Source organism: Halichoeres trimaculatus, unplaced genomic scaffold (genome assembly GCF_033239565.1).
Source record: "Halichoeres trimaculatus isolate MK-OKI-2021-1 unplaced genomic scaffold, fHalTri1.1 fHalTri1_scaffold_1, whole genome shotgun sequence".
Lineage (NCBI taxonomy): Eukaryota > Metazoa > Chordata > Actinopteri > Labriformes > Labridae > Halichoeres > Halichoeres trimaculatus.
In genome coordinates, this window is record NW_027437179.1 from 30,926,797 (window position 1) to 30,952,377 (window position 25,581).

The following is a 25,581-nucleotide window of genomic DNA, read 5'->3' on the forward strand; positions in this document are numbered from 1 at the left end:
ATATAAACAAACTGCAGTGTAGTTTTATTCATGTATAGTTTCCTTCATACTTTGACTCACCCTCTAACTACTCATTGCTTAGACCCTGACCCAGCTTGACCTGGAGCATCTATATTTGACAGTGAGCTCATATCTGCACCAACTATTTAGACCAGCTAGCCTACTGTCTGAAGCTGAGATATACGTCCTGCGAGTCTTAACACAACATGCACACACACTGAAACACAGTGTGGAGCAGACAGATAGCTCTCTCTGTCCCTTTCACTCACTGCCTCACACTCACACATCGCTCCCCTCAGGGCTCCCTCTCATTGGCGGTCTCTGGTGTGGTAACCTGACACAGTGGGCAGGGCAGTGTGTGGCCTGTGTGTCTCAGCTGGTTGCCTGTCATCAGTCGGGCTCATATCAGAGGCTGCAGCAGTGTTAATGTGTGTGAAGTGGGTCAGGGTGCCCCGCATTGTGAGCATGATAGAAATTTGGATTCTGTTCTATGTGGAGCTTATAAATGTGCTTATCAGTGGGAGTGTCTTCTCTCATTTGTTGAAAACTATCCTAAATGTGAAAATCTGTGATTGTTTTAATCTAAATATAACTTCACAGTAAATCAGTTAGAAGATTAATAAAATATTAACCCCACAGAGCAACGGCTTCTAAATTAAGCCATTTGAGCCCACTAGGTTGTAATAAACCAGCACGATTGGCTTATACAGTTTTCTATGGCCAGACTGATGTGAACGACCTCTTTGGCTATGATGTAACCGTCCAGAGTCCTGCGTGAATCAGCTCCCCTGCTGCATGTCTGCAGCCACATGTGATGATGCAGGCAGTTGGCAGAGAGGCGACAACTTGAGGCCGACCGACACACTGACTGAACTGGGACACACCAGACACAGATTAGCGCGGATTCCTGTGGTGTTGGAGATGTTGAGTCTGCAGTGTTCAGCCTGTGTTCTGACACACTGAAGCTAAGTTCTTAAGCCTGGATAACACTTTGTTCCAGCACAATTTAAGAATAAGAATAATCTTCATAGGAATGAATACAGTGGCTAGAATCTTGAGATAGGGTTAGCACATATCAGTATATGTAGGCCTGTCACGATAATCAATAAATCAATTAACCGAACGAAAAATAAAAACATCCTCAGTGAGTTTGCCAGCCTCGATAAACTGACACGTGCATGCATGTTTGTTTTCCTCCTCTCTTTTGACCAAAGAGGCTGAATTAGAAGATGGCTCACTACGTCTATCTTTCCTAACATCGGGGTGCATAGGTTCTATAACGGATTAAGCGGATTTATAGCGGAGTGAGCATCTGTCAAAAATGCGATCTTTGGGGTGAAGACAGGGCTGCTTGCGCGTACACAGGAAGAGAGCTGAAGCAAGCGTCCTGAAGGGTAAGGAGGAAACACACGCTAATATGAGTGATGGCACAAAAGGTACGGTTCTTAAGCTGCCTGCCACAGTCCCAGTGTGGGAATATTTTGTTATTCATCAGAATGAACAAAGTGTGAGCTCATGAACACCAACGAGCAGATACTTGCATTTGTTTGAAAATAGTGGCGACGAAGAAGAAGGGGAGGTGCAGCAGAGCCTTGTTCTTTGACAATCCGCTCTTACTGAGGCTTTTGGTCTGCAAAGTGAATAGAAATAAAAGCGCCAAATGATGGGCGCTCAAAGACAGCTACATTGCCAAAGAAATGCAGCCCTTCAATACGGTTGAAAGCCAGAAATGTTCAAAATGTTTGACTGACAGTACAGATTGACTGGGAAAAAGCACATGTTACAAACAATGCAGGAACTGTATAAACTCCCTTTTATTTAGGCAATAGTTTTTATTGTTGTTTTTTTTTTAGTTTCATTTTTTCTTTAGAGACAGGGTCTATGTTTTATTGTTTTTGATTAGTATTAATTATTTTCATTGACATGTATTTTTTTTCTAAAAGAGAGTCCATTTCATTTTCATTGTATTTTTTTCTCTTTCTTGTTTCTCAAATGTATTATATTTTTTGTTTAATTTATTTTATTTAAAAGATCCTGACCTTTTAATTACAGTTGAATACTATTAAGAAATTAAAGTTTCTTGCTTTTGAAAGGTGTACTTACTTTATTATCCCATTTATCATAATTAAATCAATGAAAAAATGGAAAAAATTAAAATAATATTGACAATAATATCGTTTATCGGCAATAATATTTCGGAAAATTATCGTCTGGCAAAATTTGTTATCGTGACAGGCCTTAGTATACGACTTTAATTTGGTAGTTTGTAATGATGGGCTTTTTGGTCTAGTTTGAGGAAAATAGTAGAAGAACAAAAATCAGACAATCGTCTGCATTGGATCTTAATTAACACCTCACTCTTTTGCAACCAGAGAAGAATTTAGTCACCTTCTCTGTCAAACAATATGTAAGATGCATTTTGTTTTCTGAGGTCTTTCAGAGAGGAAAAAGAGTTCTAATGTCTTCCTATGCAATGATTTCCATTCAGTTAAGTGTGAGGTCTGTGCAGCTGTGTAGATGTTTGTAGTTCCACATAGGGATGGGTACCTTTCATATTTGAAACGATACGGTGTCAATGCCCCGTACCTGGCAATTGGTATCGGTAACTCATGTTACCAATTTTTGGTACTTTTGTGTGTGTTTATGTGGTAATAAATATTCAGTTGTTTGATAATGAAATCTCAAAAATTTTCAATTTAACATACTCATTCTTCAGTATAAACTTGCAACGCTGTGTTCATGTCCAGCATAGAAAATCATCTACTCTTCCACTTTCTCCCAGTCACAAGGATGTGTTTAGGTACTTCAACATGGAACTATTTGATTTTACGTGAATCGGTACTAGGTACTTCAGACAGAATTCGGTCAGAACCTATAAAAGTACCTAGTTCGGTACCCATCACGAGTTCCACAGTTGCTGTGAGGAGTTTGCTATCCTGCTTTCTGCTGGAATTAGCGGTGATAGTAAAAAATAAACATGTTTAGAGTGTGGTTCAAACATGACTTCGGTCTCAATAGTAAAGGTCTGTAACAGCACACACTGTACCAAAGGTGATTCTGTTTTCTTTTTTTAACAACAGCTTAGAAGATATTAAGATCACAAGTTTGCCCAACCAGAGGCTCAGCTCACCTGACTGACAGGCTGTTAGTGAAGGAGGCTTTAAGCCCGCCTCTTAAGTCAGTATTTCTAATATAGCAACCAACAACAGGGCTCTATAATCAGAAACTGATTGATGTCGTCACAAAAACAGTGTCCATTGTTTCATATAGTCTATAGTACAGACCCATCTTTGCTTCATCTGAAAGATCTTTTCAACCAAACCAGCACTCTAAAAAGGTTTGTATACAGTATACCACTGTGTTGTGTTTTTATGACGATTATGTTCTAACAAAGGGAAAAAGCTGTTAAAAAGTAGTGCTGCCAGTCTGGTCCACATTGCTTTGTTTCCCAGTCTGTGGCCATTTGCTTCTTGGAGCACCACCTTCTGGTTGACCTACGAAAACATGATCAAATCCCTCTCTCTTCAAAATTATGGACCCGTCCTCAACTCGACTTTTTCCATCTGATTGAAGAGAGCAGGTATTAAATGAGGCAGTTGCATGTGAATTACTTTCAACAGAGAAACCGTTTTTCATCACTGCTTTATTTAAAATACTGTGGGGGAATATGATTGTAGTCGGACCAAGAATCTCTACAATTCTCCAGTTTCATTCAGCTGACTCTTTTGTCCAAAGTGACGTACAACACAGCAAGAATTTAGACAGAAGGGAAAGCTTAGTTAGTGCTAAATAGAGCTACAAGTTAATTGGCTGCAGGTGTTCAAGAAGAAATTATCATTATTTTTTCCCCGTGTTGAATAACAATGATACTTAAGTTACATGGACATTGTGTTTATCCTACTAGGATGTAAGATCCTTGAGGTAAGAACGGGGACAGCAGGCCAACATTTAAACCATGACTGAACTGTCGACCCTTCTTTGAGCTTTTCTGGGTGAATCAGTCTATGAACTTGTTGCAGAATACAGGATTATATGGATGAATACTTGATGTGAACCTGTTAAAATGTGAACCTTGTTAGGATATGATGCTCTATAGGTTTAGTGAATCTGTTATTTGATATAATGTTTGAACCATGAAGGACCAGGAACAGAAAATCTCCTCTCCATCATCCTTCTTTCTCTCTGTTTCTGTCAGTCTGTCCCTCTGAGTCTATGCACACTGCAATCCACGTATTTATTTTTAATATCATTCTCCTTCCTGCCCCTCTCCCCGATACTCGCTCAACACAAATGGCAGCAGTTGAGAATGACGTTGCCATCTCCTTGGCAACCCTGTAGGCTGGTTTCTGTGTGTGTGGTGTTTAGAGAAGCAGCGGGGAGTGTTGAGGAGAGAGCTGAGGAAACAGAAGAGAGAGGAAGGGGTAGAGGAGGAGAGAATAGGTAATGCTGGTTTATTCACAAGCAACCCTTTTCTGGCGCTGATTCACAATTCCTCCTGCAGCCCCTCCCTGCTATTCACCGCGATCGTCCAATCAGTCGTGAGACTGCCACTTGAGATGAATGATTATCTTTGCTTTCTAATCCAAAGCCATTCATTTCTTTTGTGCAAGACTACACTTTGTGTGTGTGAGTCTGTGTGTGTGAGCTTATCTTTTTTTTTCCACAAAAGAGACTGTGTCAGGCAGTTGTAGCTGCCCACAGCCGTCAGTGTGCTTGTACTCTCTGCCTCTGTAAAGCAGGCTTGTATAAGCAGAGCGGGGTTGGGGCATGTGGGTGTCTTGGTCAGTGAAATGGCTTATTGCTGCTGCTGATGACGCTGTTGCATCGCCTGGGTCCTCCCCACGCTGGGAATCCCTGCCTTGTTTGTTCATTCATGTCATCTATCCTGCAGCACAGGACAGCACAGGACAACACAGGAAATCAATACTGACAGGGGCACGTGTGAATCAGACTTGTCTATGCAGCAAGCATTCACCTCTTTTTACACTGCTCTTACATGTTCTGTGCAGGTGTCACATTTCAGAAGAAAAGAAAATGTCACCTGCCTGCTAGCAGCAGATGTTTTATCTCAGGAGGCGGATTTTGCATGCATACCTCTTGTCTTGTTGCTCTGTAACAGTTAAAATCTTGCCATCCCTGTCTTGTTGGATCCATCTGCTCTTCCATCCTGCTTGCAGGCATGCTGATGTTTCACCAAGAATAGAAAGCACAAAAGGTGGATTATGGAACAGGTTATCGACAGTGTTTTAAGAGACGTGTTGTCTTTTCAAGACAACCTCTCCAGCTATTCTCTCCGCGCTAGTCCAGGCCAGTGTTAGAGTCAGAGAGTCAAATTCAAGTGGAGGAGACCAAGCTTACTTACAGGTGGCAAAAAGCTGAATCAAATGCTGTAGAAGTAGGAGGGGACCTCCTTAAATTTGGCCAGTGGATGAGAATTAGGATGATTAATGTGACATCTGTAGAGGACAAACACAATGCAGGTAGGGATGCACGATATTATCGGCACAATATCAGTACCAGCTGATAAAAGCTTAAAAACACGTTTATCGGTATCGGCAGATATGAAAATTTCTGCCGATAGGCACAGCCGATAAGGTGCTATTCAGTTAGGATTATTATTATTTTCCATCTGAAAAATAAGCTCCTTAAATAAAATGTAGCACTTCATTTATTTGCACTGCAGAGCTCTGTGTCTGTCACCAGGTTGTTACAGTAGCTCTAAAATGATCAAATGCAACTTGGTTATGTTTAAAATGCATTGTACATTTAAAGTTCATGTGATCTAAAGAAATTATTTTTCTGTATTTCAATACTGAATGTCTTGAGTTTGAAAAAATAATACATTTCTTATTTATGGTAAAATCAAATGTTTTTTGTCTTGTTTTCTGTGTGTTTCTTAAACAAATAAGTCACAATTAGAGTAACATATAAATTCCAGTACAGGATAGACTCAGCTTTCTTTACAGTGAAAAAAACAAACAAACTTGTGATTATCGGTATCGGTATCAGTATTGGCCAAGAGGGGTTTCGATATATATCAGCATATCGGATATCGGCAAAAATCCAATATCGTTTATCCCTAAATGCAGGTATCTTGTTGAATCTCCTGTATAATCACAGATTATGCACGATGAATTATCATGGTTTTAGTTTCTTGTAACATCCTGCAGCAAGACTGTACACAGTAGGTTTATAAGACGAATGGATTTATATTCATCTTTGTCTCTGTCTGTGTAATCCCAAGCGTGTAATGCCCAACGTATCAGAGTAACTGTTTCAGCACCAGAACTTACCCTAAAGCTGTTCTGTGGTAATGTATCATGGTTTTCTCATGCTCAGAGAGCTCGTGTTTAATGATGTAAGCTGTGTGGAGTAAGCGAAAGTCAGGGAAGTACAATTCATAAGGGTATGGTTACCTGAAATATTGTTATAACAGCAATTTGTTTTTAATGAAGACATATGAGCCAGAATGTGAAGAGAGTTTTAAGATCAATAAGAGTGTAACTAGGATGCAGCTGGAGGAGGCCTGAAGGGGTTGTTTTCTAGACCAATGATACAGTCCAGTATCAGCATTGTGCTGCATTCTTAATTTAATGTTTACTTAAATAAATAAAGCCTGTTTCAGTGATTCTCTCTACAAGCATAAGCTGGAAAGAAATCTAAGAAAACAAGCAATTGCCTACACTGTACAAATCTTAGTTAAGGCAGTGACAAAGTCACAAAATGAAATATGAAGCCGTTTTGCAGAGATTAAACCTCACATGAGGGGCTCATTTATAAACCTTGTGAAGCAGTGTGCACTCAGCCTTCAGCTGCTTTTTCTCCCTCCCTGCTACAGTCAGGAGCAGCAGGGGGAGCAGCAGCAGCGATGACTCACTCAAGTGTGTGAAACATGACGTCATCCGTGTCTTCCTCTTCTGTTATCGGTGTTCAGGACTCCTGACTGGAGGACAGACCATGCTGCTGCATTGAGCCGGAGGGAGAGAGAAGAGAGAGGCCCCCGTGACGCCTGAGGTAGAGTGCCCCTCCCCCTTGTCTAGCTGGCTAGCTGCTTCCTGTTCACCTGATTGCTGTCAATACTGCTTGATGTTTTGGATTTGTATTTTTTTTTAACATCATTGTTTGATTTGCCTTGTGACAGATTTGCCTTGTGGGTTGGTCTGCTCTTTATAGTTATATAGTGCAAAATGTTTCTTTCTTACATTTTGTATGAAATATAAACTCTCTGGCTTATGCTGAATTGTTGTGGCTAAAAAAAAAATGTGAAGATGATGAAGGAAAAAAGCTCTTTTCAGACTGGCACTGCAGTTACAGGAGGTGAAAATTCCAGTCTGTTTTATAGTTCACTATTGAATTGTGAAATTAATGAAAAAGACACATTGACACTTATTGGCTACAGGATTTGTTCCTAAACTGTAAATTAGATGACTTTCCTCCTGACAACATTGCAGTTGACTTTCAGTTTCACCTTCTGTAATAATTTACATGAATCTTTAATTTTCTTTGCTGCAAAGTGTCATCTAACTCTTTTAATTTCTTCATCTTTGTGTTTTTCCTCTCAGCTCCACCTCAAAGGCTAAGACCTGCTATGGACTGCGCTTCGCCCCCTGCTGCAGCCCAACCCAGATCACTACCTTAGTGGGTTCCCCTCATCTTCCTGTGTGGTTCCCATCCAGGCTCACTGTACAGAGTCCAGAACAGATCTGGTACCACCTACAGGTAGATTTAATGGCACTACAGCCTCACACTGTACACTGCATGAAAAACAATCAGGGCCTTGAAATCCCTTCTACTAAATCTGCCTTTTTTTTCTTAAAGCCACTGCTGGGTTCTCCACCCAACCCCTCCCCAACTCCCACCCTCTCCCCCTCCCCTAAGAAGATGTCAGTGAGCCTGACAACAGACATCCAGCAGGAGGGAGAGAGTGGTCCACTCATCGAGCCCTGCGGTCGAGGCAAGACGTCCCCTCAACCACAAGGCATCAAGGAAGGGACAGGAGAGGGCCTGGAGGTGGAGGAGAGCTCCCCACAGGATGCACAGGTGAGAGGATGAGTCTATACAAGAGGGCTGATAAGTTTGTTTCAGTTTGAACTGAACACAATCAAACAAGGACATTAACTAAGCTGCCTCAAACTAAAGTGTCAAATAATCTTTCAACAATCAATTTAAAAAGAATTCATTTTTTTATACGCGCCAGTGGATTTGTCTTTTGTTCTCCTGGCTAAGTGCAGTCTGTTATTAAATATTCTCCTCTAAATGTATTTGCAATTGCTGAGATTCTCAGCTTTTTTTTTGGTTCCATTTCAACCAGGTGATAGTTTGTCACATACTTGCCTGGCAGTCTTAGCTGCGGCATGATTGGCTGTTGAAAAAGGTGACGTGACTTATGTTCTAAAACCAGACACTGGCGACTTGACGAGCTGGCTCCCTAGCAACGCAATCAGAATCTCAGCTTGACTTAACAGCTCGAGAGCTGTGACGAGCCAGTTTACATCCTGCAACAATAAAACGGTTTCACCTCGTCATCCCGCTGCCAGTCTCTGGCCTGGACTCGGCTTCTCTAACATGGTTTTGTTTCTTTCTGTGTGTGTGAGGAGCTGAGCACAATCCTCTTTGCAGTACCTTCCAGCATGCTTAAAAATGATGTTCAAACATAGAAGCAGATTGTTTGCTTTTTCTTCACACAGAAAACCCTCTTTTTATAATTTGATTCCTTCACATTTTTATCAATACATTCTGTTAGTCTGATTTATTTTGACTTATAAATGTTTTCTGTGATCAAACAAGGTGATAATTAATACAGATTTTTTAGCCAATCTACAGTTTCTGCTTGCTATCCTTGAAATGTTTTCAGATTTCTGTTTAACATCTTAGTTTTTACACTCAATCAGTAAATCTTTGCATTTTCTTTGCAGAAACGGGCTCCCAATCATAGCCATGGCAGGAAAAGAGCCAAAGTAAGTCATTTATTTGTATTGTTTTTATGTCTTAAACTAAAAAAGAAAACTCACTTACTTTCAAAGTCACTCAATTAACATCATAATGTCTTGGACCCTACCTCCCCGCTGGTTTGTTGTCCAAGTTGACCCTCCATTATTAATACCCTAATCTTGTTATCCTAAGGGACCACCATCTTCTTATCAGTGGTCTGAAATCTTAAGTCCCATGAGAGGCTTTAAAGTGTGTGAGAGTGATCCAAGACATATCAGGTAGAGGTCACAGGAGTTTTAACCTATTTGAAATTAGGCTGCATTACGCACAAAAGGAGAAACTACACAAATGTAATCTTTGTAAACTCAAACATTCACCACTGTCACACTACAAGGTTTAAACACAATCTTTCCTCTCTGGAGTCTTTCATTTTGAAACTTCAAGATATCAAAAATGTTCACAGGTTTTAAATCCTGAATATCATACATGTCAGAAAATAAGGTTTTGGCTTTCATGAATCTTCAAAGCATTCAGGAGATCCAGACTCTGTTTTATCAGAGTAGTCATATTTTGGCCTCAAACTCTTACTGCCTGAATGCTTTAAAGCAGTAAAGAAAGAGCACATACTTAAGACAGTTGATGAAGTATTTATTCATTTAAATTTAGAACTGTGTTTGGTGTGCTGAATGAATAAATGATGCTTGTCATTTGGATTCAACACAGACAAAATGCACTGGTTCTGTGCACTCCTCTAACTCTAGGTTCCTTATTCCACCCAACCAAACACACTTGTGCCATCATCACAGACTTATGAATCAAAACCTCACTGTCCTTCAGTTGTCTTTTGCTACCAGATAAGTCATCAGTTTTCTACAGTTACATGTGGTGTTTTTAACAGAATTGTTCTCCAAATGTCAGGATTTTTTTTACAGTAGATTTGGATTTTTTCCACGATTGTTTTTCATGATGATTTTTAAAATACTTTGACCCGTCAATAACATTTTCATCCCCAGATACATCTTGTCCATTATTCTTAACAATTTTATTCACCATTTGTCCAATTCCTGACCCATTTCATCATCTAAATCTAGTAAATCTAGTAAATATACTTAGGTTTTATCTGTGCACTTAACAGAAAATATAAACCTGCACATATTTGAAAAACATGATTACTTTCAGTGCCATAATAAAAACACAGTGAGATGAAAGCCGAGTGAGTATAACATTTGACCCTCCAGGCCCCGACTTTGGACATGCCTGCCTACCAGAACTGCTTACTAAATAAACTAAATAATGAATGAAAAGTTGAACAAACTCTCAGTGACAAACTAAAAGACAGGCGTCACTAAGCCTGATGTCATTGTCTGATTTAGAGCAGAACAAAGTGATTTTATTATGAAAACACATACGGTTAGTCATACGTCTAACATCGTTGTTGTGTCCCATCCTAAAACCCATCAAAACAGATCATCAAGATCTTTATTATTTACCTTATTATCTCAAACAAAGAACGTGAAATTGATGTGTTCATAAATTGGAAAGGTGGATTGGTATAATTATCATTATGATGCAGCACTGTAGTTAAGTTCAGGGTTAATATTATGTTTTACTTCAACCCACATCTGGGCTTAATCAGCTGCTCATTTACATGTCCTCACCATTTTTTAACTTCATACTTCATTACTTGCACTTGGTTTCAAGCTTTGCTTTATGCAACAGGAACTTCTGTGTAAACAACAATGATATTTGTTTTAAGCAGGAAACAAGTTTAGGGTTACTAGTTAACGTAGCATTCATAGGAAGTTTAAACTGCCACTAAATCCCATTAAGAAACACACCTACAGGTAATGTGTGTGTGTGTGATTCTGTTTCAGTCTAATGCCAAACTGAAGCTGGTACGGAGTCTGGCAGTGTGTGAGGAGTCCTCTGGTCCATACTCCACTGATGGACCTCCAGAATCGGTACAGTTCCTGTCTCTAACTCCTAACCCCCCACCTTAACCTCTGCCCATGCCCTGCAGTTAGACTCACCTGCAAGTCTCATGTATTGTCACTGCACACTCTGTTTGTATTGGGTTAACTGAGTCCAACATAGCAAAGAAAATCAGAATCCAGAGATTAGCTTTAATGTTCTTTTCAGGACATCATACAGCTTCACATCAGCTGTCCGTCAGACAAGGAAGAAGAGAAGTCCTCCAAAGATGAGAATGAAAATGAAGAGAAGGAGAAGAAGGACAAGACTCCACGGAAGATGTTGTCACGTGGTGAGACTCAACTTTAGAGCTTGATGCATATTGTAGTCCTGGTCTGTTTAGGACGTGTGTTAACACCCACAGTGGCACCGTGCTTCTCCCTAAACAAGAAAGAATTAAAAGTTTAATCAAATACATTATATTAAATTGAGTTAGCTGATGCTTCACATCAAATCTCCTGCATCAGTCTTCTCTAAATGGTTTTGTCACATCATGGCTTTTACATGTAAATATGATGTCCACTGTGTTATTACCACCAAAACTAATATGATGTCAAGCTAATTTCTCTGGGAGATAATGGGATCACTCTGTCTTCTTTTGTAATTACCCACCTCTCCCTCTGTCTCCCTTCCTCTGCTGAGGCCCTCAGGCATCATTACACTCTGAGAGCAGCAGAGATGAAATAGCCAGCCCAACTGTCTGGTGTAGTGGAAAATAGTGGAAAATGATCCCCTGAAGAGTGTGTGTTTGTGTGTGTGTGTAAAAGCATAGAAGAACAGTGAGCTAGTGTTTATCCTCCCTGAACAACCTGGAATGTAGTTGCCAGTGTGTTTGGGTGCCATTTTGGGAGCCGTGGTTGGCAGGATTCGGACTCAACTCTTTCTGTACTCTTCAGAAATGTCAGTCTCTTTTCCTACACACACTCTCTCAGTGGTTTCTTCCTCTTACCTCTCTCTTTGTCTCTCTCTTCCCTCCTCTTTTAGACTCCAGTCAGGAATACACTGACTCCACGGGCATCGATGTTCATGAGTTTTTGGTCAACACACTGAAGAACAATCCCAGGTATGGTACCGCCTCAAGGATGGCTTGTATTTAGAGCTGTGGCATCAGAAACACAACAACAGAGAAGAGAAAGGAAACCATGGGACTGGGTTTTAGATTTAATACAAATTTAGATGAATGCATCCACAGATAAATGCACGATAGTTTGCTATGTGACTTGCATAACTGACAGTGCACAATAATATTTGCAGAATACGCAGATACCAGTCCACTCTGCAAAATGTATTCATTGCATAGTGTTTTTTGGTAATTTATAATGTTGGAGAGCTAACACTCACAAGGGAGTGTGAGCAAGGGGATCTCTGCATTATGTGATATTGTGTATGAGGTAGATTTTAAAGGTCAAAATTGCACGACTGCATTTAAGTTTCAAACACTAACTAGAATAAAAATTAGAAAAGCTTAAAAATACTTGAGGAATCTGCATCAGCCATTATTTTTATCCCTACTACTTCTGATCTATAATCTTTGCACGACAGCATCTGATCTGCTCCTCCTTCTGACCCCCTCCCCTCCTTTGGCCCAACAGGGATCGAATGATGCTGCTCAAACTAGAACAAGATATCCTGGAGTTCATTAATGACGACAAGTAAGCCACGTTCTTCATAACCACTCTCTTGAACATATATTTAGCCATCCTACATTTATTTATAGGTTGCCGAGGTGAGTGTTCTTGATATTGTGGGACAAGTATGAGCTGACTGCTTTCCTGGCAAGCACTCCCTGTTCTCTTTCAACCAGAACAGAGCTTTGAGACATAAAAATTAGGATTTGAAATTCATCCGAAAGCAATAAATCATCTTGTGCACAGCAGAGCCAATTTATTTGGTGGCATCCTGTTTTTTAATGGACTCAGAATTCTAAAAAATGAAAATGAAAAAGCTGTGTTTTTACTGTGTTAACTGTGCGGCAGCACTGTGAACCAAATAGTAGAAGTTCTGTTAGAATGCAAAAGCTTTTTCTCCATGAAACCAACATCATCCATTTTCAGTTTATGTTTTCCATACATTAAGAAGAAAATGGCAAAAATTGGGCTACTTACCACTTTCTGTTGCCTTCCCTTCAGTAATCAGTATAAGAAGTTTCCTCAGATGACTTCTTATCACCGTATGCTGCTGCACCGTGTGGCTGCCTACTTTGGCATGGACCACAATGTGGATCAGACAGGCAAGGCTGTCATCATCAACAAAACTGGCAACACACGCATGTGAGTACAGCTTTTGACATTGGTCCAGACTGAGACAGCTGCAGCCTTAAAGCTACAGGAAGTGAAATCTAGAAAGAGTTTTTTAAAATAGGTTTGCAAAGACAGCACTGTGATAACCTAGGCTTTACATAACAGTTAAAAATACACCATGCTTCATTCTGACTTCCTGTTGTCTTGACTGTAGTGGGGTCGGTGGGGTTCATGGTGGGTGATGTTATGTTAAATTCAGTAGGTTAAGTTGCAAGGAAACAACACATAAACAAACCCATGTGGCTGAGGTGACCACAGCTTAAAGCTCTACAGGATCTTTTCTCCGATATAAGGTTTACTTTTCACCCTTTCCCTTGTGTGTGAAAAGCCTTTTGTCATCAACTTTCTCTACAGCCCAGAACAAAGGTTTTCTGAACACATCAAGGATGAACGCAACATGGACTTCCAGAAGAAATTCATCCTCAAGAGAGACGATGCCAGCATGGACAAGGATGATAATCAGGTAGGCTTCTTGGCATAGGATAAAAAGTATATCACTCATTATGCATCAGCTTTATTGTTGACAGAGGCTTCATGTTTCATGGCTCATACATTTTCTTAGACTTGACACAAAAGGCTGGTTGTTAATTATTATTTTCCCTGTGCAGTGTGCATACTTCTATCAGAGGATTTTTTTATAACGAAGGGAAAGCTTCCACTTTGTCACACAATCTCCTTACGACTTGATGTCTTTGCTTCAAAGAGGGGCCTTTTGGGGGTGTGTATTTGGCTTCTGATGCTTCTGCTGACTGCCTCAAGTGGACACAGGAAGAACTTCAGTTTTAGCATTTGCTTCATTTTGACCACTAGAGATTGCCAGCTGAGCATGAAACAGCTCTGCTCATCAGCTGTAAAATACATAACAGAGAGGTTTTTCAATTCAGACATGTTTTCCTGCAGGTGCTGTTCGTTAACTGTTGTTTCTGTGTTTTTACCCTCAAATTTGGATCATTCTAGCAAGAACAAAAGACACGTTTTCACACATTTTGATTGTTGTTGTTTGAAGCAAGTTTTTTCACACAACATTTATTTTCGGCACTGACACTTTGCTGAGTGCTCGTACATGTTTGTCATATTTTTCTGTATGAGAATCCTGCAAGTACTGTTCTATCACGTTTGTGGTGCTAAACCTTCCCACGCTGATTCTGCCCCTCAAAACACTCATTTTACAGTTTCCACTCTGGTGGTTTGTTTTGACAGCAGGCAGCTGCTCTTCCTCGCAGACTATTTTTTTTATCATGTGATTGTTCCTACCTTACTTTACAGCAGGTGACACTTGGAGTGGCTGTGAATGTGCATGTCAGCCTTTATTTTAGACAAATCATGAAGGACAGATTTCTAACATGCTTGTTTCCTGTATGCTAGATCCGTGTGCCACTACAGGACGGGCGAAGAAGCAAGTCCATCGAAGAGAGGGAGGAAGAGTATCAGAGAGTACGAGACAGGATCTTTGCACGAGAAGTAAGTATTGAACCTTGATTAGGTGATAAACACTGTGCAAAGAAGGCTTATATCCTATTACAGTCCTTTTTAAATCATTAGCTGTGATGCTTAATAGGGATGCACCAATCCTGGTGTCAGATATCACGCCCCTCAAGACTGGATCTGCTATCAGTGGGAAAGGGCCGATCACATTTAGGCAATTAGCTCTGTGCCTTTTTTTACTGGCGCTCTCATATGACATCACAGTCACACGCATGTGCCTGTAAAGGAAAAGGCTATGATGGCATGAAAGAGGCTAACAGCAGAGTATTTGCTGCATATCTGTCTACACGGTGTAAAAGTTTAAAATTGAATAGCACCACCAGCTGCTGGTAAACATTTGAACACTTTATAGGTTGGTTATAAATGTTCACTTCAGTGCCATATGTTCTCAGTTTTTGGCTTTTAACCAAAACATTACCAGTCGTATCCCCCAGTAGGGTATGCAGGTTATTATTTTATCACTTATCAGCATTGGTATCAATCGATACCCAAAGCCCAGTTATCAGTATCAGGACCAGAAAAGTTGAATCGGTGCCTCCCTAACTGCTACTGGGCAATGTTGTAGAGACTTACTCTAAAGTCAGCCATAAAAGCTGCATGTAGGTTCCCAGGTCAGTGATTTTTTGAAATCATGTGAGAAAATTGTCGTGGCTCAGAGAGATAAAAGTAGACACATTTTCAGGTTGTACTGATGCCAAACTAGAACCAGCTCATTTGTACTTCTTGGTAGTAAACACCTGCCCTCTTTGTGCTTCTCGTTCTGAACCAAAACCTGTCTGAAATGAAAAATTTTCAAAGTGATTTTGCCAAAAAGTTTGTCTTCTTCTTTGCCTTAAGTGCTATTTTACAGATGAAGCATTTCATAATGTGCAGGTGTCCTTTTTCTTACAGTCCTCTCAAAACGGATACATCAATGACAACAGGTAAGATGATGAATCCCAGTGTCTCCACACAAGTGTCTTACTTTTTAAACTCCACCCTTTTCATCTTCAACCCTTAAGCTACTGTTTGCTTTTTGTGTAGAAAGTCAGGGCATTTTAGTTTATTTTTTAACATTGACCCATTTGATTACTATGATGCCTGTCAGAGGGACTAGATGACAAAAATATACTTTATTTGAATGCATAAAATGGCAGGAATTTGCTTATGGCTCCCTTATTAAGAAGGATCTCTCTCAAAACCCTCTTACAATAAAGATTTATTGGTCCTGGAAAGAAAGTTCCCCACAAATAAGTTAGGTCCTACACTAGCAACAGTCCCGTAGTGCCCTGTCCATTAAGCCTGGAATATCAGGACTTGATTTTCAGAGACAGAGCGGAGAAAGTCATGTATGTTGAGCTTCTATTCAATCAAGTTCTTTTTCTTACTTCTCAGGGGTAAAAGTTCTACATTGTTCCCTCCTCTACCTGCCACCCCTCCTCATTTTCCCCTCCCCTAACCCCCTACCTTCCTGTTCTCCATCCAGTCCTGTAACCCTAGCATTTTCTCCTAATGTTAACCCCAACAGACTTTCCACTGAGGGCTACTGCTCTAGCTCTCAAAAGAGGAGGCAGATCTTTAGGTATTGGGGTGCTGCTGACCTTGACTTGTGTGTTGCCATGCCCATCTTTTGAAAGTGGTTTGGTGATGATAGTGGTGACTTGTGGTGGTTTCTTTCTATATTTGCTTGGCGTAGTCGGCTGATTGATGGCTATTCCAGCACTGCACCGTGGGGCCTCCTATGGCCCATGCATGGCTGCTTTGTGGTTTCACTGGGGACTGATTGACCTACTTACCCCTCCACCCATTCACCTCCAACTACATTTATATATAAAGTTTCTGCATTGCCTCCACAGCAACCTGTTTGTTTTGTGGTTGACTTAGTCCTGTAGTTTTGTAAAAATGTCACTTGTTGCAAAGCAGAACTTAAAAGTATGTGAACAGTATGACAATAATACTTAACTTACAAGGGAAAATAGGCAGCCTTACAGTGTTATAAAAACAAAATAGGAACATCACATTTTTTGGGAAACATTTGTTTTCATAGGTGGACACATCTTGATACCTGCGTTTTTTGTGTTTTGTTTTAAAGTTATATTTTTGATGGTTTTACAATTTTATTTGTGGAGAACAGGACAGTGCAGGAAACCAGAGGTAGAGAGCGAGAATGTGATGGGAAAAAGGGGCCCACACTGTCAGTTGAGGTTTTGGTGTATTATTAAACATTTTGTTGTCTGTAACTTTTTAAAAATGTTTTTCATTTGTATGAAAAACATGGGAACATGATTAGAGTTGAAGGATAATACAGACAAATAAAAAAAAACATGACTGAGGCAGAAATAAGGAAAGCTGAAAAACAAACTGAATAAGGAGAAGCAAAATCATGTAATTTTTAAGAGCAAAAGAGGAAAAAATTACTCCTCAAAAGCCTCCTCACATGCTGAGGAAAAATAATCAAAACCCACTTAAAGAAGAGGTTACTTGTCTTTACACCAGTGTTTTTCAACCCTGATGTTTTTCTGGAGCTTAAACTGTGGCAGCAACATTTTTTCTTTATTCGGATTAACCTTTTGATTTGTCATTTTCAACAGTTAGTAAGAAACATCTATCACAACTTCTCAACAGGTCATTAAAGTAAACATTTGGTGCTTTGGTTATTGACTTTAGCTGGTTATAAGACAGCAGCTTCAGACAGTAACATCTGAATTAATTTAGATGTCTTGTTGCATTTTTATTCCATTTTATGAAATAACTACAGAAAAGAACAAATAACTCTCACTTGATGTATTAGTTTATTTTAGAGTTCAGTGCATTGTGTTAAGTTTATGCCGTGCTGTGTTAGGATCTTTTTAACAGATACTTTACAGATGTCATTTTTCATCACTAATGGTTCTTTATTTTTGCTAAAGCATCTTTATTTAGATACTATCTGTTCTTTCCACAGCTTTATTTTTGGCACATGTAGGGGGGAAAGGGCCAACACATTATAAAATATTGCTTAAATGGTTTCACTTTTAAAGTTTTGAGTTTTACTTTGTGAGTTTTTAGCATAAAAATAAGCTGGATACCCCATGCTTACTATTTATACCTGTAAAGTATTTAGAATAATTTACCCTTTTTGAAATGCCACAAACCATCTTCACTTTGATGAACCAAAAGAAGATGCTCAGTAATTAGCATAGAAAACAGTAGAAGCACAAATCAACAACTACCTAGCTTCCCTGCCTCATCTGTAAGTGCACGTGACGGGGGGATGCTGTGATGAGGTGAGGCCGGAGATGAGTGATCATTTGATCAACAGCAGAATCTCTCCTCCTAACTCTCCTCTTGCTCATCATGCTCTCTCCTCGTCTGCAGAACGAACTGAACAAGTGCGCGCCTCCCTTCCCAGAGAGCGGCGGAGCACCCACCCATCCTTAAAATAGGCTGTGCAGAGAGGAGACTCAAAATAGATCCTCCATTAATTACAGTCTCTGTGAAATATTTATCAGCCGCAGCCACCTTCAAACGGCACTCACTATCACAAGGGTTTTACAAGCCGAGCCCACATCCCTGTTCTCATCAGTATGGTGATTCCCACAATCAGCCTTGCGAATGCATTTAGCTCTTTCTCTCTCTGCACAGACATATTCTGCTTGTATCGTTTTTTTAGTTTAAGAAGGACGTAAAAAGAAGACGTTTGACGATGACTTGAGTGTTTTTTCATTTTCGATCTGCTGTCCTCAGTGCAGAGCTGCAGCTCTATCTTCTCTATAAATTTAACTTATTACCCCAGGATTTATTATATTTTTCATCTGTATGTTCCAAGCAGATTGGAGATGTTCAAACAACGTATTTACAGCACTCATTGTCACTGAAAGAGTGGTCGATGAGCTTATGGTGTGACCATTGGTTTTCTCAGCAGTGACCCTTATCCGGGGTGACAGCGTCAGAACAACACGATGTGTGTGTATACAGCAAAACTATAGTGGTGAACCAGTAGTAGCGAGTGGTTATTTAGTAGTAAATGTGTGTGTGAGTCTGGGTGTTGACGTACATCTGGTATTAATTCACAGGAGTATGTTTGTCTTGTTTCCCTGTCATTTTTGTCTGATACAAAAAAAACTCTAAGTGCATGTGTTACCTTTAATGTGTCATTACATGAGCGTATGCAAGTTGATGTTCTGTAAAGTCCTTGTACGTGAATGTTGTCCCCAGTTTGAGACGGTTTGTGTGTTGAATTCATGGACGTTTGTCTCATTGTAATCTCCTCCTACATCCCTGTGTTGACTGTCTGGAGCATCTTTCCTCCCTGCATGTATGTTTCCCTCTGTGGATGGGTTTGTACGCGTGTTGGGTGTGCGTGTGAATACATGTGGTTGAATGATTGAAATTCAAAATGATCTTGTTTGGTGGTTTGTTGCCTGATTTTTGTACTGTGGTCTCACTAAACCAGCCTAAATGCATCTGTGTTGAATGCCCCATCTTGAAGCCTTGTTACACTGTGTGTCGTCTTTACCTGTTGATGACCTCACTGTGCTCCTCTGTTCTCCTCTCTTTCCTTTTTTGTCTTTGCCTATCCCTCTGTTTCTACCTACACCCACCCTCCCATCCACATTTTTCTGTCCTTCTTTGACTTCTTACACTTCAACTTTTCTTCATCACCCTCCTTACTCCTCCCCCTGCACATCTGCCTCTTTTCATCCCTGTCACTTCCTTCTTTTGTCCACCTCTCTTTCCACCCTGTTCTGTCATTTCTCAGAGGGAACCGTGAGAGCTCCAGTCGGGCGTCTAGCAGTCGTCAAAGCAGCACAGACAGTGACATGAAGTGCCTGGAGCCACGGCCCTGGAGCAGCACCGACTCAGACAGCTCCAACCGCACCCTCCGGCCACCCGTCACCAAGGCTAGCAGCTTCTCTGGCATCTCCATCCTGACCAGAGGGGATAGCCTTGGCAGCAACAAAGGCTCACAGGGAAGCTGCAAAGGCTCTCGCTCTGGTAAGGCTATGAAAAGTAGAGAAATTGGACTCAGATCTTTACAGTCTAAAATACAAGCTCTTGGTATTTTAAAGCAACTGCAACTTTAGTGATAGTGATGTTTTGTAGACTCAATTAGCCTGTAGGTTAAAAGGTAACACCTGATTTACAAACATATTTCCTGTGTGCATTGTAAGAACATACAGGGGATGATACACCCCTTGTCCACAGGTTTTTATTTAACAACAAAAGCAAAGAAAGTAAAAAAAAAACCCTTGAAGAAAAGCTGTTTTATACAAGTTTTCAACATATTCTTAACTCCATGAAATGCCATCTTATCAATCAGCTCCCTTTTGGCTGCTTGACAAATGATTTCCTCCCTCTAGTTTAAACATCAGTTTACACCTTTAGCTTATTTTACTGATCAAATTTTCCCTCTTAACAAAAACTTGACAAAATCTTTAGGGGTACATAAACTGTTAGAGGCCAGGCTTAAGTTTGACATGAACATTAGCCTTTGAGGGCGGAGTGACAAACGTCTGATTGAGGTGGAGACAGTATTGTTGACGATGAGCGTTATAGGTCCATATTTTGAGTTTATCTAAGGAGTCCTAAGTTTTGTACATAATTTCTGATATGTCAGGAATATTTGTGTCAAGCAGAAGTTTCCCCAGTATAATCAGAAGGGCTTAAAGGGGAATAAAATTGTTTCTTGGATAAGCAGTATTGACAGGTTATTGGCACCTAAACTCTCAGACAGCTATATAAACTGTCTTGAAGTCCTTTGTTGGCAGAAAAACAACACTCAGTCCAAGCTAGTGTCACCAAGGGAACTCCCTCAATTCAATCATAAATCTGCTGTTGCAAAGATGTAAATATCTCATAAAGTGGCTTCCACTTACTTTAATATAGAAATAAATATAGATATAAATATTGTTTATCCAGACCTATATATATCCCTGTAACTTTATTAAAATGTATATATGTTACTTTAAATAAACCCAGACCTAATTAGAAAATAAAAATATGCTTCACCTCTTGCTTGAGGTTATATTTTCTCCAGTGGTGAACCAAACTCATATGATCTTAAAAAACTGTAATGCATAAACAATACAAGCCCATAAAATAAGGAAACTTTGGTTGGGTTTCCAGTCTGCACAGAGCAAAGAGTAATACGAGAAACTGTTTCCTGCATCCATCATGTCTTCTTATGCATCACTAGGCCTGCCTCTAGTCAGTCCTGATGTGTGTCCTCCACCTGCAGCCTCTCAGTCTAGCCGTAGCCTTCTACCCTGCCCATCGCAACAGCCACAACCCCAGGCTCCACCTCAGACTGCCCTGCTGCCCACCCCTCAGCAGCACCCCATGAGCAACCACATGATCGCCCAGGTATGTACCTCCACCACCTGCATTTCACGTCAACTGTATCTATGAGAAATGAAGGCACTGTTTTGATTTAAAGAGGGTCTGATTACACCTGGTGGACATGGACAGCTGAACATGTTCTTGATGAAAGGTGTGATACTTTTACTTTGAGTAGTTGATTAAATAATTATCTCTGAGGCTGTAACTCAAGTAAAAGGATGATCATTTTAACATTTTCTCTCTGTATAATAGTAATGTCATTTCACTTTGTTCACATTTTTGCACGTTTAAAAACTAAAAGTGATTTCCATTTCTTTCCATCTGTTCATTAACAACTTTTTCCTCTGTGTTCTAACCCACATATTTCCTCTGTCTTGATTTCTCTTTATTCCCCTCTATCCGTCTGCTTCTCACACCTTCCCTCTCATTGGCTTGCTCCTCTTTCTTTTTCTCCTCTCCTCTCTTGCTCTCTCTGTTCTCTGCCTGTTCATTTCCTCCCTCTTTCTGCTGGTGTGTATAGCCGGTGGCGTCTCTGCAGCCCTCTCAGCCTGTCTCCTACTCCAGCCCCTCCTGCCCCCAGGTTCTCCTGCCAGTTTCTCCTCCCCAGCAGTACACAATGGTACTGACACCTCTTGTAGCTTCATCTCTTTATTTAGATTTACAGACTGCATTACCGCAACCCTCGCACTGCACATTCAGATATAACTTTATTCTCTTTGTTGCTTGCAACCTTAACTTTTCATCCTGTTCTTTTCATTTGAGTAGGGTATTAACAGGGATTCTCCATCTGTGTGTTTGATACCTTAACAGTGAGAACGTTTTGATCAGCTTTACAGGGGAATACTTTTGTTTGGAGGTACATTAATATTAGCAGGTGGTTAATGTTATTGTTTTTGCATTCTCGGTTCAACAGATTTAGGTTCAAATTCAGTTGAAAGTAAGAAATTAAATTTTAAATTAATATTTATTTATTGTTCTTCCGCCATTTAATATCTTCTGAATGAGTTTTTTTTTTTAACTAAATACAGAAACAGCTGACCCCATCAGCCAAAAGAACATGAGTAAAACCATATCACTGTTTTTTGCTTGACTGTAAACCTTTGAGGCAGATGTTGTTAGAGGTACTTCAAATAGTCACAGTTTTAGCCTCTTGGTATCTTGGTCAGCCTAATCCTTTTGCTGAATCGTATTTGTTTTGTTTTTTTTTCTGAAAAACCTCACACTCTCATGTTTGTGTGCGTAAGTTTGATTTGTGACTTTTCCAGGATTTTGTTTTTCTGACTGAAAGACAGTTCATTTTTGCACTTCTTAGACGCAACACATTCCTGTCCTTTCACCAACAGACAGGCGTAAGGACATATATGCAACATGACTGAAAGTAGATCAGAAAGCTGCCTTTTTGAGGCTGTTGATGTTAGCTGTTATTTCAGAATGCAGTCCGAGTATGAAGTTGGTAATTGTTTTTCACATGTTCTCCTGTAATACAGTAAAACAAGAAAAAAAACATATTCAAACTGATAACTTTATAATGAGGTGGTTGTTCAAGAACTCCATGATGAAATGATTCCTATCCCTCACAGGGAGAAGAGCTGGCGCCCCAGTTCAGCCAGATGACGCTAAGTCGGCAGGGCTCCAGTGAGAACCCTGAGCCTCCCCCCATGTACCAGGCTCCTCCCACAGTGTTGTCCCAGCACCCCCCACCCCAGACGGGCTACATCATGGCCACCACGGGTCAGCCTATGCCACCTCCGTCTGGCTACCAGCCTGCCACAGGACACCCACATCCTCCACCTCCACCACCTCCTCCATCCCAGCCGGTCATGCAGGCCCCACCACCCCCACAGGGCTACATGCAGCCGCCCCCACCACAACAGGTACGCAGGTCTCCTCAGGTTGAGAGTCTCAAGCTTAAGTAGTTGCATGAATTATGTTTCATCTCAAGACAAGAAAAATCCTCATGCATCATGATTCAGGTTGTCCTTGTGGTTTGACAGGTTTCACAAAGAGTAAGGGATCCCGTTTGGTCCATTTAAACCTGAGGAAGCATTTTCTCATAAAACATTTACATTCCAAAACTAAATTTTTCAAATACTACTGCAGGTCAGCTCATATGAATTATGTAGTCATGTCCTGGATTGTCTTCAGAAATAATGAACTCTTCAAGCATAAATACTCTTCAGTGATGCATCACGTCCAGAAATATCACAAATGTAACAGGATCTGTCTTTAGAAGGAGTGACACATCCGTGATGTGATTCCTGTCTAGAGTCGGTCGCTCACACTCAGAGCTCCGTGCGTCACCTTAAAAAGTCAGTCAGCTAGCCTGACACCTTCTTCTGATCGCAGAGGCGGTGACAATAATGAGTTCTCTCACTCACCAGTTTCCTCTCCCCCCTCAGGATTTTGCTTGAATCAATACAGTAGTTATTATAATTCATTTGAGGAGCGAGAGCTAAATTGACCTGGCCATTAAACCCCCAGTGGGAGGCATTAAGAACGTTATGCTGCCCTGGGGCCTCGTTGTAAAGGAAGAGTCTGTTTAGCAGCATTTTTAATGGCTAAAGTGACTTCATTTTTCTAAATAGCAATCGTGTTGTGTTTTTATGGAGGTAATCTTGGGTCGGTAGTGGCCTGCTGAAGCTTCTTATTAATTACAACTGTCCCATGTCTCATGGGACTTTCCTTTTTAAGGTACCTTTAATTTTCAAACTTTCAGTAGTTTCACATGAATTATAAAAGCTGTTTAATAAAAACCCCCCCTTTATTTTGATTATTCAAAGTTATAATTCTCTAGGCTTTGTTTTGTAGTTCCAGGCTCTGACCTACATAAACCTCCTTTTTTATTACCCCACACACCTTCACTCACCATCCTCATTCTCACCTCTCTGTGCTTGTATAAACAGCACAGGCTGGGCGAGGAAGATGCACTATGTTTAACGTGTGGGTGGTCGACGGTTTAACCAGAGTGCAAATATTGACACTGCTGCAGCCTCTAGTTGGGCTAAATGTTGTCACGTATGTAGATGAAGGTGGAGGCACGAACTATCGATCATCCAAACATTCAACTACTGCTGTGTTTGTAGGTTTGTGTCTAGCTGGAGAATCTGCTACATTTAGCTCAGTTGTGTAAGCTGCTTGTTTTTTCGAGCCTCAACATTTAACACTTGCACTTCTGAGTCTGTTGTTCATGAATAACTACTGCAGGTGTCGCATTTAATCTTTAGTGTTTGTATAATAACATTGGATCACATTGTTTCTCAGTGCTGCAGTTCCTCACTAGCAATTAAATCTTCATCTTGTTTCACAGGACCATTTCTTTACTACTGACCTTTCCTGTAAACTAATGGAATTACTGTCACCAGTCCCAGGTCTCAAGAGCAAGCAGCACAGTCATATATAACCAATCTTTAAACTGACGTCACCAAACTCCTGAAAATTAATCATCAAACATTAAAAACAATGATATCTGTTTATCAATGCAATAAAAAAAATCCTTTGTTTTCTTTTGTGTCTTCAGATACAGGTGTCATATTACCCTCCTGGTCAGTATCCCAGTTCGGGCCAGCAGTACCGTGTGCCCCAGCCCATCTCCCACCAGGTGTCTTATCCTGCTCAGCGCACACAGCCCATGCCTCAGCCCACACAGCAGTCAGGTTTGTACTTTTTGTCACCACTTCTTAACACTCATGGAGCCTGTTTTGTCTTTTTTTGCATGTTGAGATGTTGGCAAAAAATGTTTTATATTCAGCAAAAACAACACAACACAGGCACAGCTCCCTATTTTACTGCATGTACTGTCCTTCTGCACCAAGAACTGCTTTATCATCCTCAGTTTTTTGCCCATCAGGTGAAAGGTTGGATTTTAACCTTGTCCTGCATTGTTCTGCCAAGTCAAACACGCTTGGACGAAAATAGAAACCTTTCATCTTTTTCATGGAAAACCTTGACAGTGTTATCCCTCAATCCCCCTCATTTGGGATCGGTGAAGGTTGGCCGTGTGTTTATACAGTGCATGACGGATAGTTGGTGTTGACAACCTTAATGGACTCTGGCTCATAGAGACAGCCTGCCAAATCCTTGTGGATCATGAGGATCGCAGTCAGCGAGACCTTGAGTCTGTCCAAGGCTGCTGTCTGCAGTGAAATATAAAATTTAAGCAAAGGCATCAGGAGTTTGATCTTTCACTTCAGGGAATTAAATTGGGGGCAGACACTTTTGAAGTTTTGTCCCTGCAGATTACCAGAACTCAAAATTTGAGTCATATTTTTGGAGACCCAGAAAATAAGAAAAAATAAGATACAGAAAAGGACCTTGTTTGATTCTTAGCAGTCCCTGAAAGCAAATTGTTTTTTAAATTTATTGATTAGTGGCATAATCAGTGTCGTTATTCTGTTCTCCTGTTCTTGTCTGTTGAAATATCAGGTCTCCAGACCATGATGCCCAGCCAGCAGCCGAGCTATCAGGGCATGATGGGTGTGCAGCAGCCCCAAAACCCCGGTCTGCTTAACTCTCAGAGGGCGGGAATGGGAGGACAAATGCAAAGCATAATGGTTCAGTACCCGCAGATGCCATCATATCAGGTATGGACATTTTT

At 40.5% G+C, this 25,581-nt stretch overlaps 1 protein-coding gene across 10 annotated transcripts in view; it reads left to right on the forward strand.

The window, feature by feature from the left end:
• Positions 1-25,581, forward strand: part of r3hdm2 (R3H domain containing 2) — a 57,857-nt gene that overhangs the window by 25,680 nt on the left and 6,596 nt on the right. For 2 of the 10 annotated variants that reach the window (XM_074666080.1, XM_074666089.1), the window contains 19 exons: positions 6,935-7,014; positions 7,563-7,719; positions 7,819-8,040; positions 8,916-8,957; positions 10,806-10,892; positions 11,071-11,194; positions 11,887-11,965; positions 12,495-12,554; positions 13,032-13,172; positions 13,557-13,665; positions 14,568-14,663; positions 15,561-15,610; positions 16,195-16,248; positions 19,408-19,643; positions 20,845-21,011; positions 21,508-21,606; positions 22,568-22,861; positions 24,505-24,640; positions 25,410-25,567. In XM_074666080.1, the coding sequence (XP_074522181.1) occupies positions 7,882-8,040; positions 8,916-8,957; positions 10,806-10,892; positions 11,071-11,194; positions 11,887-11,965; positions 12,495-12,554; positions 13,032-13,172; positions 13,557-13,665; positions 14,568-14,663; positions 15,561-15,610; positions 16,195-16,248; positions 19,408-19,643; positions 20,845-21,011; positions 21,508-21,606; positions 22,568-22,861; positions 24,505-24,640; positions 25,410-25,567 (2,091 nt within the window). In that variant the 5' untranslated portion in view covers positions 6,935-7,014; positions 7,563-7,719; positions 7,819-7,881. The remainder of the gene's footprint in view (positions 1-6,934; positions 7,015-7,562; positions 7,720-7,818; positions 8,041-8,915; positions 8,958-10,805; positions 10,893-11,070; positions 11,195-11,886; positions 11,966-12,494; positions 12,555-13,031; positions 13,173-13,556; positions 13,666-14,567; positions 14,664-15,560; positions 15,611-16,194; positions 16,249-19,407; positions 19,644-20,844; positions 21,012-21,507; positions 21,607-22,567; positions 22,862-24,504; positions 24,641-25,409; positions 25,568-25,581) is intronic. The other 8 variants (XM_074666101.1, XM_074666108.1, XM_074666133.1 and 5 more) reach the window with 8 other exon arrangements.